Raw genomic sequence first — 22437 nt, 5'->3', positions numbered from 1 at the left:
AATTGCCATAAGATACTCGAGTTCCCGGTACACGGACTCCTCGTATTAAACCGCTTCTACCGTCTACATAGTTGTGGGCCGTGATAGGAACAAGAATGATAGGAAATAAAGGAAAGAGAAGCTTTAAAATGTATCGTTTAGCCTGCATAGCAACGAAAACCTGCACCTGTTGACTTGGTGTTCGCTCCTTGCTCTTCAAAGTCAGCTGTGAAAAGCACGGGGGTCTTATATGATGATTATATGTGCTGCGAGGAGATCCAGTTTTGTTAATTTAGCTAAATTCTGCCAGGAATTTTTATGGAAATAGTGCGAGAATTCAATTGCCCTTTGTGACTTCATTCTATAAGAAATTAAGTCGGCTTTATCCCTATTGAAATCTATCAGCGCTTTTTAACACATTGTGCTTTTAAGTGACCCTACGTAGTTACAATAATAAAAGTAATTCACACTTTAGACCTTTGTGTGTAATTCAGCTGATAATTGTTAAGTATCCTCAAAACGATAGCGCATGTGTTAAGTCTTAAAAGTAGGTAGTAGGTGTATTAGTGTTTCTGAATATGCATCTTTGCGACGTCTTAAAACAGAAGATATATATTGTTTCAGAAGAACAGTTTCCAGAAGATTGTGAAATTATGATCACTCAATGGCTCTTCGAGGTTATTTTTCATCACCTGCAGCAAAAGTATGTAATTAGATTTCTGAGGCGCAAAAAATTTTAGCACCCATATATCTCTACAGACACTATCGATCCAACGAGGAAAAAGAAGATTCTTTGGCGAAAAAAATTTAGCGAGGCCAGTATCACCTTTCCTGGTACGAAGGTTAGACTTGGATCGATTATGCAGAGGAGAGGCCTGGGTCTAAACTAGAAATAAATATGGCGGACAAGGAGGAATTTGATTTCGAAGAAATTCACTTCTTGCCAATCCCCTCGCAAACGAATATCTATGGTCTGACAAAAATCGACGGAAACGACGAAGAAAGAAAGCTATTTCTGGCGTCCCTTAGTGGCAGGGTGGTTTGCTTGGAATATCCACGGAATTCAGCTGTGCCGACTTCGAAAGAGGTTCCCTTCACCTACATCCCAGGTCTGTGAAAATCTGTGCTTGATGATGGAAACGTGCACTAAGATCATACCAAATCATAACCAGGCCGTCTTTAGGGTGCCCGAAAAAGAATAAAAATCACGCTCACCTCTCCACAGGAATTGTATATTGCTTACCGATTACATCGATCACCACCTCTCGCAATCCATCTTTTATTCATTCATTTATTTGTTTTGTTTTTTTGTTTAGTTGATCATTTTTCCCCTTCAGATTCAGCAGAAATTGTTTCCATTGATGCATTTAACAGACCTGAGACAAGAAAAGGACTTGTAGTAGGGATATCATTAATTTTATTAAAGGTACGTATTTGAGGGAGTGCAGTTTTTTTATTTCTATCATGGCAGAACACTTTGGCTAAACTCTGATGAATAGTTCTTTATAAGAAAAATCATATTTTGAGATTTTGACCATAAGTTGCATCATAATCTATGAGAGTGTGTAGCTATGACCTAGGTGTTACCTAACATTATTCATTATAAAATTCTATGGAGCACAAGTACTGCATATTACTTAATAGTAAGTCCACAAATTCAAACAGGAAGTAACTTGTGGTGCCTCTCAAATAAAGCCATGATCCCTGCAGCTGAGCAGCAATTTAAGCAATAGCATGAAAGAACCCTGGAAAAAATTCAGGCTTTGATGGAATTCTAACACAGGCCTCCTAGATACTAGTTGGCTGCCACAGTAGTACCAACTAAGCTAGAAAGCCACATGTTGGGAGTGGAGAGTGTTTTAGAGGATTTTTCTCCCTCTTTCTCAGAGAAATCTGATTCAATTTGTACTGAAATAAATTTCAACTAATTTGAGATGTCTATATTATTTAGATGTCTTTTACACAAAGACACTCTTTTAATTTTATCCATCACCCTTCTGGGAGTATTCTGTGGCTGATTTTAAACAATACTGAACTCTGTTGTAGAATTCTAGAAGTCACCAAAAACAGTTCCTCAACATCTATTCAGCTTTGGAAAGTAGATCAGAGTTCTCACTGGGTAGTATTGCAGGTATAGTATGTTGATAATACAATGTATGCAATACTGCTACTCTAACTTCTCAGTCAATGTGTTTAAATGCATATTGATTTATCTACTATGCTGTGAATCTTTGTTTATTTCATCTAAAAGCTATTTACAATTTACTTACAATATTACTAATCATTTTTTACAGAGGGTTGTCAACACCTTGAATTGAACTTTGTCCCTTTCCAGCTGACGCATGCTGAGTAAGAAGTCTCTTTTGTATTCAAGTCAATAATTTTAGATTTTTTTCAAATACATGGAGACTCATCAAAGACATTGGTCAGTGCATTATGTACTAGAACTGATGGAGGCCTTAAAATGAAGAATCTAAAAATGAGAACTTGATTTACATATCACTGGAGCTATGTTATGCATTGCTAGACATTAGAATGTCATTTAAAATTTTTTTGGTATAACCTCGCACACTCCCAGTTAATAATTACTAAATAAATTCTTGTACTTGCCTTTGGCAGGGTTGTTATAAAGGAAAGAAAGCAAATTGTGTTTTTACTTTGTGGAAGTGATGAAAAGGTGCACATGTTTTGTGAGGTTAGCAGATTTTACTATTACCCTCTGACTCCCAAAATTGATTAAAAAAAGTAACTTCTCCTTCCAGCATTATATGATATGAAGGAAAAAAAGTGATGAGAATTGATGACTTTTATTACATGAAGAGTGCTATCTGGATCATGTAATTTGTAATCAAGTGTCAAAAATAATGTGGGACTGCTTTGGATTTGCTCTTTTCTGCTTGGTGATTGGTCAAGAAAATGTACACCACCCTTTCAACCAATCAGATACAACAATAAAAGCAATTGTGTATTGTTGAGCTTTTTCCTGTGCAGTTTGCTTGGCTTTTCTTTGAGTTCTTGTTGATTTGGTTTTACGATATCCAATCCAAGCACTTTCCACTAAGTTGTTTGAAATAAATTATAAAGAGATGTACATCGGCAGGAAGAGAAAATTGCTAAATTTGAGCATCCTGGCTCCTTTCTTTAACCCACTAGTGCTTCATTTATGAATTGTTGTTACCAACAGTTACTACATGTGGAGTTTGCTTTGACATTGTAATTAGGATCACTTTTGCTTTGTATTGTTAAGGCCCAGACTACCTACTTTATGGTTGGTACAACTGTGTTTCTAAACTTCCCACTGTTAACCCTTTAAACCTAAGAGTGACTAGCATCAAATTTCTCCCCACAATATCACCTTTGAATCACATGTTAAGGTCATGAGAATTAAGGAAATGATCATCAATGAAAGAGGCTTATGATTGGTAAACAAATTCTCCTTTCCAGCACCTTGGGAAATGTGTAAAAAGCAGTATGGAGAATATGCATATTGATTTTGAGGTGTAAAGGATTAAACAGTTTCTTTACTAAATTTGCAGGATAAGACCCAACAGAGGTTTGAGGAGCAGCCAGTGCAAAGCTTTTTTCCTGAACTGCAAAATTTACCAAGCAAGTGAGTAGTTTCTTTCACTACACGCTCAGTGTTCAAGATTTGATATTGATGTTCACTACTTTAAATCTTAGGAGTCTTTTAGAATTCCTTTGTGTATTTAAATCAATAGGTATCAGTCTAGATCGTGTTAAATTATTGTTCATTCTTTGCTCTTTGTGCAGTGTTCTTTGGTTGGAAGTGGAAACTCTACACAATTCTAAGCGTGTAACAGTGGTTGGCTGTCAAAACGGGCACGTTAAGGTGGCAGTGACTGACCTTACTAGTGGAAGTATGTTGCCATGGAAACTTCGTTTGGAGTTAATTTGTGTTTCTCGATTAAAATTATATTTGACAGAGTGAAAAGGTCTTTTTCAACTTCGTCGAGGCGATGTCGAAGGCAGAAAAAGTCGTCGTACTTTATTCGCCTAATTGATTGTTATTTTCATCTTCCTTTCTGAGATCGTTTTGCATTTTGGTGGGAAGAGGAACTTTTACGGTGTTTTTCAGTATTGATACAGATTTTTTTACTGTTTTGGTATTGTTTTACAGCTATTGAACAGAACACTTTGGATCGTGATGGACCTATTTCAAGTGTGAAATTGTTTACGCAAGACTCGAGCAAAATCATCGAAGCTACCGGTACCGGTAAAGTTTTAACTGTGCTATACAAAACTCCGTTGATCTCTTTTTGAGACGTCTTCAGAATAAGCTGACACAAGAATTGTTTCCATTTCTCCTTGCAGATGCTAAAAATATTGAAAACGGACAAACATTTGAAAGAAGGGATTACCACCTTTTGGTTTGCTGTGCAATTGAAGCAACTGTCGTTTACACGTAAGTAAACCACAACGGCTATGCAATGGAGAACTGTGGTGATTTGCGCGAGAGAACTTTATGATTGTTTTGACAAGTTATTCTAGGAGCTTGTTTGGTTCTTAAAGAAACTCGGGACTACTTTTAAGCCAACGCCAGACCGCAAGAATCGAACTTTTTTGACAATTTCTTGCAAAGGAACTTCCACAATACACTTCAGCAATAAGCTCTGAACTTAAGCTCTCATTCTAGATTTAAATTTTATAGCCGAGAGGAAATGTGTGTTGACTAAGTGTTTTCTTTTTGGTTCACAGCAATATAATTAGTCAAGGTTTCACTAACATGGTGATTCTACCAGAATCGGACGAATTCGATTGTGTGACGTGTACATGTATCGCTGATGTCAACTGGGACGGAAAGAACGAAATAATCTTGGGGACATATGGACAGGTGAACGCTACACGATGACAAGAAGGTTATCTGGGAGTTTGACCTATAATAGCGGCAACGCCCGCGTAAACGTCCACTAAAAATGAAAAGTGAATTAACATTTGTCAGGTGTTTTAATAACGGTTGGCAATTGGTGTAAAGTATGGTAATTTAGTGTTATCAACTGGGTTGAAAACGTAAACTGGCCACCTTATAGAGTTTAAAAGTTGATTTTTCGAGTATTAGCCCTTCGTCAGAGCGATTAAAACTCAAGAGCTTGCTCGCAGACTCAAAATACGGTGGTAATTGGTCTTACAGGTTGTGGTAGACCGCTGGTGAGAATTTCGAAGGCTCGAAGATTTTATCTTGTGGAGGCAGCGTTAAATTACAAGCACTGAGAGAAGTGATTAATTTGCCCTTGCATTCCTCGTACGTAGAGGAAGGAAAAATTTAATAATTTCACGTTGTTGTTCTGCAGAAAACGTCTTGGAAATGTAAACTTTGCGATCGACAGTTAGTGCTGTAAAACTGAGGAACTAGGTCCCAGTGGCCTTTAATGTTCATGAAACATTGGAATACTGGTGAAACAACATTTCCTTTTCTCTATTAAACAGGAACTCCTCATCTTTAAGTGTGTCCCTCTAGACAATACAGGGAACGGTTCAAACAGCATTGATTTTCAGCTGATGTGGAGGAGAAGTTTTGCGAGCCCTCTGTTTGCTATTGAATATCTGGATCTAACTAATGACGGACTGAAGGAACTCGCCGTGGCTTCGCTGTCGGGGTTGCATGTACTTCAGGTAAGTTATTTAAGGCTGGTTTTCAGTTATGTTGAAGTCGTTATCTCACAGGGCGCAGAGAGGTATGATTGCGAAAAATTGGCAAATGGAACGGGAATAAGAAGCAGAATACTGATGCCTCCTATGACTCCGTCGCTTATAATCTGGTAAAAACTCGATTATTAGAATCACAAGCACTTGAAGTGCATTGTGATTATTTTATTCTTTGGCTGCCTTTTACGACTCTGACAAGCTCGTTTTCACGTGATCAAATGCGCTAGAGTTCAAAGCGTAATCGGAAAGAAGTGACGACTGTATTATTTTGTAACCTAAAACTGTTTTGGTATTTTTTACGTTACAGCATAACCTTGACAACGCAGCCTTACACAGTACGAAGCAGAATTCTCCACGGGATTCTAAGGACGTAGAATTAGTGACGTAACCCGCAGATATGTTCACCTAATTACGGGCTGTGTAGATAAGGTACCATCAATGCAGCATTTCATGTGCGCCAACGAAAGACAGCGTAGGAAAGGGCAGTAAAGACTCGCGTATTAGCAGCTCATAATATTATGGAACTTGTCAGGCATCATCAGGAATGAGAAATATACTCTCTTTGAGTATCCAACGCAAGTTTTACCGAGGCAGGCAGATTCTCCTCGTTAGTCTTGGTTTGTTCTCTAAAGGCCTGTTTGGAAAAATACTTCATTTTCGAGAGCCAGTGATGTAGAGGAGACCTCGGCAGTTAAAAAGAATATTAACAATGTAAAACGTGAGAACATCGCAATACCATTGTGACAATTAGACATCGAATGAATGATAAAAGTTGAAAATTTTATTAATACAGTATATCTTTTTAAAGTTTACTGGGATGGCCAGAGGAAAACTGCAATTGGTTAAATACGATTTAGCTGTTCGAACAGACATGAAGTTGTTAGAGTGTAACTTTTGTCGTCTGTATTAAAATTACTTTTGCAATTATGAGATAATTTTAAAAATGAACGGTTAGCTTCATTCAAACCTTAATCGTAAACGTCTACTGCTTACGAGTGCATTTATGTAACCTATAAACTCCATACACAGGGGATAAAGCCACAAAGATGGTGGCAAAAACTGGCAGCGAAGCTAGTACCACAGCTAGTAAAAAACCTCTAATGACCTTTCTTTGCACAGGGTGATGCGGTTTATAAATATACCTACATCCTAACACACTGTAGATACTCCAGTGGCTGCCAAACAATGTACTATGCACGATCTTCTTGCCGCAAAGATAGCAAAAGGTTGTACGACACCGGGGACAAGTCATTTGATCGCAACCGTCTTGTCTTTGGATAAAAACTTTGCATTTCGGACAAGGACGTGCGTTTATACCCGTGCCACATTCGGTGGTGTCTTTCGTCCATTTTTTAAACATCTTGTTTCCTCGTTTAAAGTCCTTGCAGCTCATTGATTTATGCCATGGAGCATGGCATGTAAAGCACCAGTCGAAATGACACTCTTCACACGCTACTCGTTTTGTTTTGTGATTCTTAACGCGTTTTCTTCCGCCGCAATTTGGACATGTTTTGACCAGAGGATCTTGATTCGCATCTGCTACCAGACGAGTTAAATGCTCTTGAAGTAAAGGGTACTCCTCCAAGAACTTATGGATTATTTCTTTAGCAAGCAACGAGCTGCAGTTCGCGCATTCAACTTTCCATTTCCCCTGGGTTATTTCTAATCGTATGTAGGCGCCAAGGCACGACTCGCAGAAGGCAGCGGCGCATTTTTGGTGGGTGCTCGCTCGTTGCTTGCGAACACTTTCCAAGCAAATAGAGCACGTAAGAATGTCGGAACTTGTGCGATTCGTGATAATGTTTGAATCGTTCTCAGTTTTTTCCATAGCTTCGGTGTGTTAGGTGAAAATGATAACAAACTATACCTGCTGGGAAAGACTGCGTTTGTTTGTGTAACTTGCAGCCCACAGCTATGTCGATCAAAATTGCTTGTATCTCTGAAGCGTACGGCAAAATCAGTGAGAATTTCCCCCTCATAAAAAGTTATTTACCTTCCATTACACTGAACATGAGTACTTGCTTTTCAGATGCGATCTTCGTAAACACTCTATCTTCATTAACTTGCGTCAATTTCCTATCTGGTTTGGACACTCCTCCAGAACACGATGAACTTGATAAGAGTTTCAAGCTGTAGACTGTATGCAGCAATACAGTGACGTTAGTGCATCAAAGTGAACTCAAACTTAAACGCTTGCATTTGCAACCTCAACTCGTAGTCAGGAGTTAACACTGCGAACAAACTACCTGCAACAAAACGATGTCGGTGATATTTCAGAAGGCAAATTGATTGTCATGTATACCGTCATTATGTGATAGCTTTAACCGCTACTACTTAAATATTTATTCGCCTTGGTTAGGTCTTGAATGGCCTCCGCACGGGTACCTGTAACTAATGACTGCTCCCTAACATCAGCTAATTGGATCTGCCCAAATTCGAGACAGTTACGAGGGCTCAGTTAACCGGGGTTATTAATTGATAATAAAGAAAATCCTGCTTTCAAGTTGGCATAGTAATTTTACTTTGTTTGAGCCCACGGTCACGCGGCATGTGGTAAGTAGCCACTAACGCGATTTAAATGACTGCGGAAAAGACTGGGAGTGAGCCTTACTTCGCCTGTTCATTTCTTAACATTTCCCATAATCATACAATATTGCAATTTACAGCAAACGGGTAAATAAATTTTTTTCTTCCTTTCCATGACAAGTCAACAGATTTTCTAGGTTAACAAAAAGATAAGGGAGACTGAGAGGAAGCGGAATTACCCAGGATCTCTCCTCGAGCTGCGAAGCATCTATTTGAGATTTCTCCGTTTACAGGAGATACCACCCAGGTCCTCAAAACGTGGCAAACGTTTTTTCGCGTATTCTGTGAAAAAAAATAGTCACACAGCAAATATGTGAGGTGTAATAGATGATCTTTGACTCAAATACCCTTATGCCAGAGGTTTGTTGGCAAAAGCTACCGTGCACCTTTAGACAAAAAAATTGTTATACTCGCAGCCTTGCGTCTAAAAAAGTATTTCCCATAATCTTAAATGTATTCACTGAAAATATGTTTATTTTATTTAGGTGATCCTTCAACAGTAAAGCATATAGGTTTCCTCGGATAAACTTAATATTTCTAATAGTCCTTTGCCTTTTTTTCTGGACGCCCATCTGTCGATGTAATTTTCAAGTCACTTACATATGATAATGTATTTAAAATAAAGTTATCTTTCTCCGGCATTTTTTCTGCGTTAAAATACAAGATATATCGTGACGATATACCTGCAGCAACATGGCGATGACGATGAGATAAGAAATGCGAGTGGACATGTTTTTTTTTTCTTAAATAATTCGGTGACCACATGCATTTTCATACTTTTTTTTAAAAGTGTTTCTCACCCAATAAACCTGAGAAAAAGACTATTTGTGGCCTAAATTTCCTGAAATAAAGTTTAAACCGCCAGTCAAACTGTAAAGTACAAGTAAATCGAATAACTTTTCAATAAAAGCACTTCTCTTTTGAAATCTTTTTTTAATTATTTCCTGGGAAAAAGCAGACTGCCTTGTCCTAAATAAGGTTTGCCAGTCAAACTGTTAAGTACACGAAATTTAGAAATAATTTTCGATGAAACACTTTTTCTTTCATCACTTTTTGCCATATCATCCTCTATCCCTTAGCCAAACCATCCGGAGGTGAAAGTGTTCTTAAAGGCTCTCCACAGAAAGTTCCCAGTCTCTTGCTGAATTCTTGCGTCATTGACAACTTCATGCGTGACGCTTTTTCCAAGTTCCGCAGCACTGCTTTTAACAACAGACGACGTCACCAGATCACCGAGTGACGCTGCCATAAATCCTTTCACATCCGGATCCTTCACGAGCTCCGCCAACAGGACTTTACACGCATCTTTAGTGCTTTTATCCAGAATCAGCGCCTTAATATAGCTCAACATTAAAGCTCTGGTTTCTTCGTGCACCACCAGATTCAAAAGCGTACTCTTGGCAAGTTCATTGATCTTCTTCAGGGTCGAAGGATCGTTGAGGACGTGTTGGGTTAACTGAATAGCGGCAGACTTTACGTCTTCTCTGTGGAGGACATGCATCACGAAAGCACCAGCCAGTTTAGTGATTTCCGGATCGTGAAGAATATCTTGGAGGACGGCTCTCGTGACTTCGTTGGCCTTATGTATAACATTCTCGTCAGCTAAATAAGGAAACGTATCATCAGACAGTACATGAATGAGCCGTAAGATCCAGAGTAAGGGAGAAATACAATCCCAAATTAATCCATATACCCTACCACCCCCTCCCCCCAAAAAGACAAACAAACAAACAAACAAACAATTAAAACAAAACAAACCAAAACACGAAAAAACCTAAAGGCCCACTCTCGTTCCATTCGTCAGCCCGTTGCCGGCCGTTTGTCGGCTAACAGGTTTTAATGAAAGCAAATGGTCTAGTCGGTTAAAAGGCGACTAAAAGTCCGTGGCATTTCATGACAAGTCATCACAACAAGGGAGGGGAGGAGGGGGTAATTTTGGATCCCTCCTGTTAGTCTTGCAAAGTCAGTTTTCTTCATATTTTCCTTACCTAGAGATCTGCTAGCAACATCTGCTACTTCGTCTGCCACATTTTCCCTGAGTGGTTCACGGAAAATGTAAATAACAAATCCCGAAATGACAAGTGCACTTAAGCCCCATCTCAAGATAGAATGTCCCCGAACACGAAACGACTCCTCTAGATCTTGTAATCTTTGTAATATGGTGGTAGTGTGATGCTGATGAGTGGTGGAATCTAATAACTCGGTAGCCCGTACTTCTTCATGTTTCTTGGATTGTCCAGTAGTCTTTTGGCTAAAATAATTACGTAGTCTTGTGGGTTTGTATAATCTCGCTCGATAAAAACCAAGATCCTCCGAATATACAAAATGAGGAAGCGAGGAGAGGTATTTCAAGCTCCTGCGGAATGATGAATTGGGTATACATCTGCTAAAAACGAGAAATTTACGAGAATCTAGCTTCAAAAAACAGACACCCTTCATGTTTACTCGTCATGCATCAGCGGCCATCTTGGAAAACCCAACAAATGTGGTCAGCAGATATCTCAAAAAGAGCCAGGTAACCGCGTCTGTAAGATTTCAAAATGGCGGCAAAAAAGTGTATTTGGGAAAGTGACTTACAATGGAATTTAAGATCACAATTTATTGAAAAATTGGAAGATAATTTTCCAGAGGATAAGGGAGAAGCTTTATCTATGGTTTGGGCGAACATGAAGTTCCTTGGCTGCAGATATCCAGCGAAAACTGAGGAAATAGTGGGTGAACTTGAATCGAAGGGGGGTATTTCTGTGCCACACAAAGCATTGAGAAAGGTAAAACCACTGATAGAAAACTTCACAATCTACGAGCGTGAGGAAGGAGAGGAAGGCAATGAAAGCAATCCTGTGAGTGTTTTGAACGAGAGCGCCCAAAAATCGAAGAAAACTATATCATTTGACGAACTTGGTGTGAACAGCAAAACAGGTCTATTTTCTTGTTCTGTGACGATAGCGAACCAGTTGGTTGCTGTTGGGGAAGGGGTAGGGAAAAAACAGGCGAAACGCACAGCAGCCGAGAATGCTTTGTCGATGCTCCGACCTCGCCAACCTGTTATTCGTTTGGGATCACTATCTCGGCAACATGAATCTGCCCCATGTGTGTCGAAAACCAAACTAGTCTCGAAAGCTTATGAAAAGGCAGCGAGCATTTCCGAAGATAACATCGGCAATAAAATACTTCGGAAAATGGGATGGACCGGGAGTGGGGGGATTGGTAAGGAGGGCCAAGGTCGAGCAGAGCCAGTCATTGCTCTCGGTACTGATGGTAAGTTTGGTCTGGGGTGCAATCCAACACATGGATCGCAAGTGAAAAAACAGACGATTAGAGATGTACTTATGTCATTTATTAGTGGAACAGACAGAGAAATTAAATTTTCTAGCGAACTCTCGAAAGAAGACCGAGCTGTTATACATAAAATTTCACAACAATATGGGTTGAAACACAAGTCATATGGGAAAGGTGATGATAGATATTTGGTGGTTGGAAAGGATTGAAGAGGAAAGCTTGTGTGTAGTTGGGTGTATTTTATCATGAGAAATTTGTGCCACGATTTATACACAGCTCCATACTCCACTATGCTTACAGTTCTTGGATAAAGAAAACAATGGCAGGATTATAGAGTACAGCCTTGTTTTGCAACAGCATGGAGCTGTGTGGAAATGTTACCAATTTCACTTCATGTACAAAAATCATGTGACAGCTACAGTGAAATAAATTACTTGAAAGTGAACCCAATAATATTGGATAGAATTAATACTGAACTTGGTGTTTTTACTAATTTTATGGCTGGATAATTGTAGCAATGAATTACTTACTATGAAACTCAGATAATGGTGAACACCACAGATATTTATGGTACTTCAATTTTTTAACCCTTTGACACTAAGAGTGACTAGCTTCTATTTTCTTCTCACAATGTCATGCCTGAATCAACACTAAAGTGACAAGAATAAAGGAAATGATCACCAACTAAAGAAGTTCTGGAATGATAAACAAAGTCTCCTTTTTAGCACCTTAGGGAGTATGGAGAATATACATACTGATGTTAGGGTGTAAAGGGTAAAGAAAATATACAATCAAGCACAGGAAAACTAAATCCTGTCAGCAACTTTAATTAGTTTGTGGCTTTTGGGTTTAGTCAGTATCCTGATCTTAATTATGATTTTTCAGTACCTAATTGATTTGTTCACAGTAAATGAATGAGTCATAAGATCCATTGAGGAAATACAGTAAAATCCCCACCTACCCCTTCCCCCAAAAAACAAAACCAGCTAGTAGTCTACTCTGGGCCAACTTTCCTGGATCCATTTGTGTGCAGCATCCTGTCGGCCGTTTGTCTGCAAACAGGTTTCCCTAAATATCAGTAAAACTCTTCAATATAATACTAGAGCTGCAGTATTGATGTTTTACAGTTTTTTACCAAAGTGGCGGTGAAGAGTGATGGATTTCCTCTTAGGTAACCACAGAAAAATGTTAAGCTTCTTTGATTCTTATCACCTCCTGGGTGAATGACTAATCACCTTTGAATCAGTCAATGGACAGACACAAAAAAATTATTTGCTAGGTGCATAAAAAACTTATTATTAGTGTTATAGAGGTGCTTTATTGTTAGATTGGCCAGAAATTGTGGGAGTATAATGACAGACGTGTGCTTACCTGTACTTATGATCATGATGATATGATCTTCTATGATATGATGTGTAAAACCTGTTGATATGTCATAGATACAGCTGAGCAAATTATGTTCACACCACTCAGTGCTATCACAATAATGTATACCTTTTGCTCAGGAGAAATGAATATCAATTTAAACTCTGTTGATCAGAAGCTCTTTGCATTGACATGTACAGTTGTGCTTATTTTTTAATAATGGATATCAGTAATAACAAATTAAAATCCTTAATAACATTACTAAAATTGTACATGAAAAAATTACGCGCTTCTGATTGGCTGAAAACGGGGCCATTCCCACGCAACCCGATTGCAAAGTTGTAACACAAGTGCAAATTACAAATAGCGCATGCATACTTTCAAAATTTTGTCTTTCTTGACTCCCTGTCATGTCTATTAAAGTAAATTTTTCAAAGATTACAAATTGCACTTGCCGCTCGGGTTCATGCAATTTTGTTGCAGGTCGTTTGCAGGTCGTGAACAGTACACCCCTTCTCCTCAGTCTTCCCTAGCACACTATAAGAAATCCCTGACATCTCACTAGTAATCTATTGATACTCCTGGATGGAAAATGGTATTCCGAGAGTAAATTGTCTTCTTAAGAATAACATACATTAACTTCGGCCACGGCCGTAACCGATTCAAAAATTGCTTGATTTAAGTAAAAGTTTCATGAGTAAAGGCAGAATTAAAGGAACTGTCATGACAGCTAGAAGTTTTAAACCATGCGACAGTTTGCGCGGCCAAATTATTAAACGATGAATTACGCCTTTGTCGTGGAATGATAAGATTCTCAACCTACGCTTTAAATTTAGCCCATCAGTAGAAACATATAAATAAGTTTGGATGGCTTGAAAAATTAATCGCTTAAACTTTCGGTTAAATTTTACTTAAAATTCTCGAAAATCGATTAGAAAATGGTGTAAAACCTCACGAACATCTTGAAACTTTTCCTGATCCTTGGTTATTGTGAAGACCGAAGAAATCCCTGAAAAATTCTGTCGACGGGTACGCCCTTCAGACTATCAAGTTTTCTTTCAGTTTGTATCCTTAAAGTTTTGTTTATATTTGTATTTACTTCTATTCGGCGTGGCAGCTCCTTTCAGTCGGAAAAATTATATCAAAGGGAGGGCTCGGGGACGATTTCTGGCCGTTGTTTCACTATTCCTTTTTTCTTTCACAGAATTTGTGAGAAGTCAATTAAATTTTTTATATTGATGAGAGTCTACTGTAAAGAGAGAACTAGAGGTAGTCGCAAATGCTGTTCTTCCTTACTTCTGAATATTCTGTTCCGACAGAGACTCACGAGATGATGCTTCGTAGTTGATCCCTCAAAATCTGCATGCCACTCGGTATATGACCGAGACATTTCCATTTTCTGTAAAACTTTATCCCTTCCTTCACCCTTTACGGAGGCTAATTTGCGTTTTCCACTCAGTTGTTAACACTAAATTACCTGCTATACTCTCACACCGACGCAGTACCACAGTTTCCTTAGAAACTTACCCCTTTATTCGTCTGTTAAAAGAGTCTTATTTTCTTCATTTGTTAATCATACACAAAAGAAAATACAAGATATGAGATGAGTTGAAAATGCAGGTCAATCTTCAACATGCTGAAGACTCTGAGTACAAGTTTGGATATGCAAAACAATACTTTAAGACTAGATAACTGAGAAGTGAGTATTTTGTTTTGTTTTTTGTTTTTTGTTTTTATAAATCTTTGTTTTGTGTTTTGTTTTTTGTTTTTTGTTTTTTGTTTTTATAAATCTTTCTTTTTCCCACAAATGAAGTGTAGGTAAATCCGGTCGTGTACCTCCGTAAAGCTTTGCCACCTAGCGTGTTTCGACCTTCAGGCTTAAAAAAGGTTTTTTGATCATTCATGCATGACTCAACATCATTTTATTGAACGTTTGCAGGTTGTTACACTGCTTAATATTTAATGAACCTAAGAAAAATTGTCTAAGGCACGTACGCAAAGCGTAAGAACCTCTCCATTATCGAGAGTTTGAGAAATGTTTTCATTTCATGGCTCCTACACCAACCAAGTGTAATATGTGCATGATGATATGATAACACGCCTGAGGAAATTGTAATTACCGAGGAAACCAAGACTCGGAAACTAAAACAATTTCTAACGGCAACAAGATGAAACTTTAACGTCACACCCCATTGTTGGTATTTTTTGTAAAGTGTTGGTCTTTCTATTCTAAACCAAAATGAAATGTAAATGATCACGAGGAATGACATTCACTTCTCATATGTGGTGAAGTTTAGCAAGTTTAATCCTCTACCAAAAAGGATGTGTCCCTGACGCGGTTAAAACTCATTTATACACAGGAAAACGGTAAAACACTTCTTTCATTATGTTTGGGCGCTAAAAATTATTCATATAGTTTTGCATCACTCATATTGAAACAATGAAGCCATATTTTTACGGCTTTCATTTAGTAGAGTGCTTAAAGTTGTCTCTCAGGAAGCCTTCTAAACGCCTTGGTGCTATAATGATGATATTCCTGTGATCTGGTCAGCTGGCCCGGTCTTTCAGAGTATTCATCTTCGTTTAACAACTCACATCGAAATTTTCCTTCCGGACGAGGAGAAGAAGCGACGTTAAAGGATGTACATGGTGGATTATTAACACAGCTCAGAGCACACTCCCTGTAGTTGCTCACATCAATCGATGAACCAACTGACCCTTGAAGACGATGGAATCTTTCAACTGCAAAATGTCCGTACGAAACTTGATTTTTCTCTACATGAATGTTCCTTCTTAACCCGCCGTTGCCGTCGACTTGTAAATGGCCAGTGACCGTTGCAAAGGTTTGAGCAAACTCCAGAAAGATGGTGAAACTTACAGCAAGAGCCAACATTTCAGGAGAGTTCTGGTTTCCAACCTAAAGCTACCGGAAGTGGAAATGAAAAGGGTAGTCCAAATACTATTCTCATATTTGAAATCTTGACTCTTAATCGACGAATGGAACATCTGCTTTCAAAATTGATACTTCTATTTTTAAACTTTATTATCTCAAAAATCTCGAAAAGTCCGTAAATGGCGACCCTGAAGGTTTCTTAAATAATTAATTATAATTATCTTGGATATGTTCTCTGTTTTGCCATCCTGCCTTTGAGAAGAACACTAAAAGAAACCTTTTTTTCTGCCGATTCTTTTACAAACAACAACTTTTATATAATCATTTTTTGGAACGCTCTGGGGTTATCAAAGGTATAAATGAGCTTGTCAGTGATGACATATGAAGTTGCATGCAATGACGTCTTAAAGGAAAATGTTTCACCTTTCTTTGTTCCATAGGACTAGTTGGTATCTGTGAGTGCTTCTCCGCCATAGGAACAAGCACGAACGTATGAAGTAGGTGTTGTTAGGAGAGTAGCGTTGCGTTTCCAGAAAGTTTTGGAGAGAAACATCCGCTTTTCAAACGGCAAAAGTCACGAACTTCCATGCGGGAATTTTGCGTGTGCTGATTCTAATGCAAATTTTTCATCCATATGTTTTGTTTGGCGATAAGGCTTTTGGTGATTTGGGGTGTATAAGCTGAATAACAGGATAAAGGAATCCGGCTTATTCGTTATATATTTTTTCATGTACTTCATTTTTATTTTTGGAGTCTTAAAGTTCACTCACGATTTTGACTGCCGACATTAATTCATATTCAATGTTCAATGATAATTCCATTGATGACACCTACTCCGAAGTCTACGCTATTTTTTTCCCTGATTTTAGTAAGTTCCATGTAAATTTTCCATCGCTCCTCAAATGAACATAAGGTATGAGCTGTATGCTTTGCAGAGGGTGACAATCCTTATCTCGAGGCATGATCACTCTTGGTACCGTCTTCAAGTCCGACACCACACTAAGATCTCGGCTGGTCAGATCAAAAGATCCCGCTGACCCAAACAAGCAAGATGGCGTAGTCTACAAGATACCATGCGCATGCGGTAAAGTCAACCCCGGAGAAACGGGACGACCCATGCAAGAAAGCATGAAAGAACACGACAGGGATATACGACTCGCACGCACTCAGAATTCCGCGGTTTCAGAACATGCTAACGGAACCGGACACAAGCCGCTGTGAAACGAAGTAAAGTTTATAGACCGAGACAACCATTGGTACACAAGGAAAGCGAAAGAGGCAGTTCACATAAGACTTAACCCAAACAACATAAACAGGGACAACGGAGCCGAAATACCGGAAGCGTAAATGCCGACAATTAGAAAACATCAAAGCCAGTGACGCACGGCAAATCAGAGAACGCCTGAGGAAACCATGGTACACGGAAACAATACAAACAATTGCAGCAGGCCACCATGATACATAAGGCTGTGCCGGAACCAGTCGACCCCATCGCCTGAAGAAGACTTGCAGTAAGCAGTCGAAACGTCGCGATCTACATCTAGTGACTTTAGTGAGAAGCACTCACAGATACCAACTAGTCCTATGGAACAAAGAAAGTTGAAACATTTTCCTTTAAGACTTTATTACATGTAACTTCATATGTCATCACTGACAAGCTCATTCATACCTTCGATAACCCCAGAGCGTTCCAAAAAAAGATCATGTAAAAGCTGTTGTTTGCATAAGAATCGGCACAAAAAAAGGTTCGGTCCTGTTCGTGTTCTTCTTAATTTTAAAACTCAAATGTTTGAGACCATTCGTCAGCCAAGGAAAAAAACTCGAAGTCACCGAAACATTCTTTTTCAAAAACGTAGATTTTGAGTACTTTTCATCGATGACTTTATCATTTATAGTAATAGTCTTCGATAATAGCCTTATTCAAGGTTGTCAAACAAACAAGTTATGTTAATCATTTGCTTCAGAATCAGCACGCAAAAAAATCCTCTTTGGAGCCGGAAATGGCTATGAACTCGAGATTGAAGTTACTGGGTATGTTCATGAAATACATTTAAAGCAATCGGGTAGGGGCAAAATGAACAAGCCGATTGTAAATCATTGGGGTATTTGCACGATGGCATTTTCTTACTACGATAGCCAGAATTCATCAATTTTTTCTCTACTTGTACAGTTAAAGGCTATTGTTATGAAGGCTTTTTTTAAGGTTATTAAACTCAGATCTAAAAAGAAAAACAAAATAAATTCAGGTAGCTCAAGGGTGAAAAAAGTCTATCGAAGTTCAACGGTTTTGCGATTTTGTAAATTATTGGGTGAAGATTTTCGTGCTAAATAAAATACATCTGAAGACGTCATTATATACATTTTTAATTTTTCCTTTTTATCTATATATCGTAATTGCAAGCTGCTTATGTTAAAATTAGTTGCACTTGAATACAGACAAGACTCATAACGTCGACAATATTACCAGTTCGCACGATTCCCAATTAATTTATTTGTGTTCTTTTACAATACTACTAACAGCCTCTAAAACTGGCAGAAAAATTAAAAGAAACGCGCTAAAAGCAAAATAACCTTACTACAATACTAATAATAATATCACGGATAGCAGGCTGCTAGACCCTTCGTTTACATTAAGTTTAGGCAAGAGCCCATTAAGTAATGGGCTCCTGGTTTAGGCCTTCGCTATATGTTACAAGTTGATCAAAAGTTAACAAAAAGGCTGAGTATTTAGAATAAACTATTGTGAAACAACACTGAACCTAGTGAGATGAGAACTTATAAATGTTTAAACTTTAAAACTATACAATGCGCCAAAACTTAAAGTCCTACGTCTACAGGGAACAAGCTTTACTATGCACTCTTCTGTGATGGAGCAATGTTTGTGTTTGTTGTTCATAAATAGCTTTTGCCGCTGTGCACCCCAAACTTGTTGTGATGTCTATTCAAACGTGTCAGGCCGTTTCTTTTTTCGTTCGTAAAATGTTTAATTTCTGGAAAACATCACCCCATCCCTTGTCATGTTACTGTGATTCAATTTTTGACGAAAGCAACTCGTGACTGCTCAAGGCCGTTTTATGTCAGATTCCTATCATTCAATTTTTGACGAACACATCAGGTGGATATGAAGCATCATTAATATTGGTGTAAGGATGTCTCTATGTTTTATCAAAACATTGGTAACAAGACAAGTTTCCCCCAGACCAATATTCAATGGCGACGCAATAAGAACATCGTTGCTTGCATTCCTGCTCTGTAAAAAGTTATGGGTAAAAGTTTGGCCAGTTCATAGGTCCTGCTCAGTGAGAACTTTGAAACTCCGTGCAATGTTAAGGGTACTTGAGATGATGATGATTATTATTATTACTATTATTATTATTATTATTATTATTATTCATGGAGATTATGACTGTATCGGTTCTTCTCAAATGTAATTTGAAACATGTTTGATATCAACTCATTCACTCCTATTACATTTGCTCTCAATTTACGGTTACAACTGAGACTCCTCAGTTACGATTAAATAAGTAGAGGAACTCACAGACTATTTCACAATGAACTCCGTCATAATTGATCTGGTCTCACAGACATTCATATCCATTCACTAGGTCAAAACACGACATTCCGTTTAAACAGGGGTTACTGGAGCATTCATTGATGTCTACAAGAAAGAAAAATGTCTCGTGTCAATTTATTGCATGAGCTTACAGTTACATATGTATTCATTATCCTGATCAACAGACGCCTTCCGTTTACTCAGGGGTTACTTTCACATTCGTTGATGTGCGCGAGGAGGAAAAAAAAGGATACTTCTTTGATTTCAACAAATCCTGGAATAAATTCAAAGAAAACCCTCTGGGTCTTTATTTAAAGATCAGTTGAAGTCAGCAAGCTGAGCAACATTATAGAGAAGTGATATACGCACCAGTCTGGCAGAGGTTTCCTCCGTATCCAGGCCGACAATTACAAAGCGGATGTCCAAGAGCCCCAGCAACACACGTCCCTCCATTTAAACAGGGATCACTGGCCATGGAACATACGCTGATATCTACAAAAAATGTTTTATATCAATTTCTTGTTCTTCCTAAATATTCAGAGCATTTTAATGGCGTTAAATGGACAAGCGTTTGCAGTTTTCAACACCGAATGACATTACTTAAAATTTGTAATTAACAAACATGTTATTAAACGAATAACTCACCAGTTTCGCAATATTTTCCTGTGTAACCCGGTTTACAATCACAGCGGTAACTGTTTTCATCGTAACTTGGAACACAAGTTGCACTGTTTTGACACGGGAAACTAGAACAAGGTGTCTGTAAATAAAACGTCAGTTACCTTATTAACAATTACTGGATGGTCAATTTTTGTCGCTGGAATAGCCCTAGTGTTACTACAATATTTATATCCATGTAAACAGTAATACCATTTTCATTTTTTATTTTACTGTCATTATTATCATCGTTTTTTATCATTATCATTATCGTTATTATCATCATTTGATGTGCTGTAATTTAGTGATCTTATTTTTTAGTTTTTGTTGCAGGTCTAAGTACGTTTTTATGTACTCTTGGATCAACCAATCTTTCGATTTGTTTGATTCTTAAATTTGGTGTAAAGTTCAATTTTTCCCTTTTCAAATTAACGCAAATTGAATTTTTGAGTGCTTGAGATTTTAATTGAAAGACTGTTGTGTGTCGGTTTTGCTTTGAAGCTTGAACGCACGTAATTTGTTCGACCCTTTCAAAACCTTGCAGGACTCCATCAACTAACCTGAGGTTATGTATGAAACATTTGCAATACTACAATCAATTCAGTCTTTCTTCCATCAATACACGCACTTTCGCCTTCTCTCATGATTTATTAACTATACAGCTGAGGAGGTTACATTTTATGTCAGATGAGCGAGTAAGTTGGGATGAAAATAAGAAAAATCCCATAAAATGTTCTTTCAAAAATGCATTCCTTTTAAACGCACTTTTCTAGTGTCACATTCATTATATGTTCAAAGAGAAAAGATAGATTTGGTTTCCTATATATGTTACTCATGCAAATATTATTCATATCTACTTCATCAGAATCATCATAAGAAGGAGCAAAACTTTTTATTTTTTCTACGGTCTTGAAGTCATTAAAAAAATAATAATATCCAGCTATTTAACGACTGGTTGCAGGTTGTTGAATTGTTCTGCGGAGTTACTGATGTAACCGATCTTTAATGACTGAGTCGAAATTATAAAAATTAAGAGTAGAAGGACCTCTGTTATCTTCGTGATAAATGTCCAACAAACTTCTTCAATTATGATCGACAGATTATACACAGGCAGATTGAAATCTTGAAAAAATGCTGAATGAAGCTCTGAAACTTTACTTTAGGAATGTGATTGATAAACGGTAAAAGTTGAAACGATTCATGTAAACTTTTTAATAAGATGGTATTGTTCTTGATGTACATCTTGCCACGCGTAATTAAGCTAATAACCTGTCTAGAGCCGAATTAAAAAGTACCTTTTTTTTTAATTGCCACAATGAGGTAAGGCAAAGGTGATGTTTCCTATTAAACACTTCTGCATATCATTTTCTCTTCAAGTAAACATAAAGTCATCCTTAGTGCATTAAAAAGATGTATCTGTTTTTTGCGTAGAACCTTTCGTCATAAAGTTTGCGTTTTGGAAAGGTGTAGCACTTTGGAAACTTACTGATTAACAGAGCGATTCTTAGTCTTTTTTTTATCATCCTGATAACAGTTGATGACATAACGAATTGTCTTAGACAACTATTTTCTGCACTCGTTTCTGTCAAATAGAGAGTGTGTTAAAATTATTTGGTCATTCAATAAATACCTTGATGCTGTAATGATGATATTCCTGTGAACTGACAAGTTTCCCTGGACTTGCAGAGTATTTATCTTCATTTAACAGCTCACATCGAAGATTTCCTTCTGAATTTGAAGACGAGGCGACGTTTAACGAAAAACATGTCGGATTTTCCACACAATTGATAGCACACTCTCTGTAGTTGCTCACGACAATCGATAAACCAACTGATACCTGAAGACGATGGAACTTGTCAGCTGCAAAGTTGCCATACGATACCTTTTTTTCTTGGAAATAAACTCCTCGCCTTAAGCCAGCTCTTCCATCCAGTTTAGATTCGCTTTGTTCAGCTTTCATATCAGAAAACAGAACCAAAAAGTAACAAATGATAAATTTAAACATTTGCGTTTCTATCCTATGCCTGTCTTGCCTGTGTATCAATTAAGCGAAGACCCAACAACTGGTTCTATTTGCGTGCAGAATCTGATGCAAATGAGTATCACCTTCTGTGTGTGTTATTTCGTTATGAATAAAAAATAAATGTACTTTTTCAACGATGTCTTGCTATTGATGACTAATTGTAGAGTAATTTTTTACCATTTGAATTAAGACAAATATCATAAAGATAGAATAACTTAAAGAAGCTTAGCAGGGCGAAAAGAAGCCATTCTAAACTGTTCCTCTGGCTATATTTCAGTGCGTTCCCATTTATGACCAAGGTCTGATTAGATCGTTGGAGAGGGGCACTTGGGTGCCCCTGACTTTGCTATGCGACATAACTACTCTTAAAATAATTCTTCGAAATAAATAATATGCGACTCCTTTTGTTTCTGGTTTGCAAAGGTGCGCCACCCAAAT

The 22437-nt window shown here is 37.8% G+C and overlaps 5 protein-coding genes across 6 annotated transcripts; 2 read left to right on the top strand and 3 right to left on the bottom strand.

Moving 5' to 3' along the window:
- The first annotated feature begins 872 nt into the window (after nt 1-872).
- Nucleotides 873-6521, top strand: LOC131782175 (KICSTOR complex protein kaptin). 2 transcript variants are annotated; one of them, XM_059098893.2, is made up of 12 exons: nt 873-1088; nt 1317-1405; nt 2026-2110; nt 2274-2328; nt 2599-2674; nt 3516-3589; nt 3751-3857; nt 4118-4207; nt 4312-4402; nt 4696-4831; nt 5425-5610; nt 5951-6521. In XM_059098893.2, the coding sequence occupies exons 1-12, from the start codon at nt 878-880 to the stop codon at nt 6029-6031; spliced, it is 1281 nt and encodes a 426-aa protein (XP_058954876.2). In that variant the 5' UTR covers nt 873-877; the 3' UTR covers nt 6032-6521. The 2 variants fall into 2 exon arrangements, with proteins under 2 accessions (XP_058954876.2, XP_058954875.2); XM_059098892.2 differs by having other exon boundaries at nt 4118-4213.
- Nucleotides 6522-6614: 93 nt separating this feature from the next.
- On the bottom strand, nt 6615-7883 carry LOC131782178 (E3 ubiquitin-protein ligase RNF217-like). Its single transcript, XM_059098896.2, has one exon. It carries the CDS (start codon nt 7469-7471, stop codon nt 6626-6628), a length of 846 nt encoding a protein of 281 aa, XP_058954879.1. The 5' UTR covers nt 7472-7883; the 3' UTR covers nt 6615-6625.
- Nucleotides 7884-8723: 840 nt separating this feature from the next.
- Nucleotides 8724-10687, bottom strand: LOC131782176 (selection and upkeep of intraepithelial T-cells protein 5). The gene is made up of 2 exons (XM_059098894.2): nt 10218-10687; nt 8724-9831 (listed from the first exon to the last, which is right to left on the bottom strand). Exons 1-2 carry the CDS (start codon nt 10666-10668, stop codon nt 9305-9307), a joined length of 978 nt encoding a protein of 325 aa, XP_058954877.1. The 5' UTR covers nt 10669-10687; the 3' UTR covers nt 8724-9304.
- An 82-nt stretch (nt 10688-10769) lies between these two features.
- Nucleotides 10770-12215, top strand: LOC131782177 (NF-kappa-B-repressing factor). Its single transcript, XM_059098895.2, has one exon. The coding sequence runs from the start codon at nt 10770-10772 to the stop codon at nt 11715-11717; it is 948 nt and encodes a 315-aa protein (XP_058954878.2). The 3' UTR covers nt 11718-12215.
- Nucleotides 12216-19344: 7129 nt separating this feature from the next.
- LOC131782179 (protein jagged-1-like) lies at nt 19345-21936 on the bottom strand. Its single transcript, XM_066169441.1, has 3 exons — nt 21607-21936; nt 19965-20079; nt 19345-19424 (listed from the first exon to the last, which is right to left on the bottom strand). The coding sequence occupies exons 1-3, from the start codon at nt 21934-21936 to the stop codon at nt 19345-19347; spliced, it is 525 nt and encodes a 174-aa protein (XP_066025538.1).
- Nucleotides 21937-22437: the final 501 nt, after the last annotated feature.

This window comes from Pocillopora verrucosa, chromosome 7 (assembly GCF_036669915.1).
Source record: "Pocillopora verrucosa isolate sample1 chromosome 7, ASM3666991v2, whole genome shotgun sequence".
NCBI lineage: Eukaryota > Metazoa > Cnidaria > Anthozoa > Scleractinia > Pocilloporidae > Pocillopora > Pocillopora verrucosa.
Note: the sequence above shows the minus strand (reverse complement) of the source record. Positions and strands in the feature narration are given on the sequence as shown.

What these genes read in the sequence shown, in the direction of transcription:
- LOC131782175 (XM_059098892.2), top strand. Translation starts at nt 878, where the DNA reads ATGGCGGACAAGGAGGAATTTGATTTCGAAGAAATTCACTTCTTGCCA. An exon ending in TCCCTTCACCTACATCCCAG is followed by an intron (nt 1,089 to 1,316) that starts GTCTGTGAAAAT and finishes TTTCCCCTTCAG; the next exon opens with ATTCAGCAGAAATTGTTTCC. An exon ending in TATCATTAATTTTATTAAAG is followed by an intron (nt 1,406 to 2,025) that starts GTACGTATTTGA and finishes ACTCTGTTGTAG; the next exon opens with AATTCTAGAAGTCACCAAAA.
- LOC131782176 (XM_059098894.2), bottom strand. Translation starts at nt 10,668, where the DNA reads ATGAAGGGTGTCTGTTTTTTGAAGCTAGATTCTCGTAAATTTCTCGTT. An exon ending in TGTTGCTAGCAGATCTCTAG is followed by an intron (nt 9,832 to 10,217) that starts GTAAGGAAAATA and finishes TTCCTTATTTAG; the next exon opens with CTGACGAGAATGTTATACAT.
- LOC131782179 (XM_066169441.1), bottom strand. Translation starts at nt 21,936, where the DNA reads ATGAAAGCTGAACAAAGCGAATCTAAACTGGATGGAAGAGCTGGCTTA. An exon ending in ATCATCATTACAGCATCAAG is followed by an intron (nt 20,080 to 21,606) that starts GTATTTATTGAA and finishes TTTTATTTACAG; the next exon opens with ACACCTTGTTCTAGTTTCCC. An exon ending in AGGAAAATATTGCGAAACTG is followed by an intron (nt 19,425 to 19,964) that starts GTGAGTTATTCG and finishes TCTTTCTTGTAG; the next exon opens with ACATCAATGAATGCTCCAGT.
- LOC131782178 (XM_059098896.2), bottom strand. Translation starts at nt 7,471, where the DNA reads ATGGAAAAAACTGAGAACGATTCAAACATTATCACGAATCGCACAAGT.
- LOC131782177 (XM_059098895.2), top strand. Translation starts at nt 10,770, where the DNA reads ATGGCGGCAAAAAAGTGTATTTGGGAAAGTGACTTACAATGGAATTTA.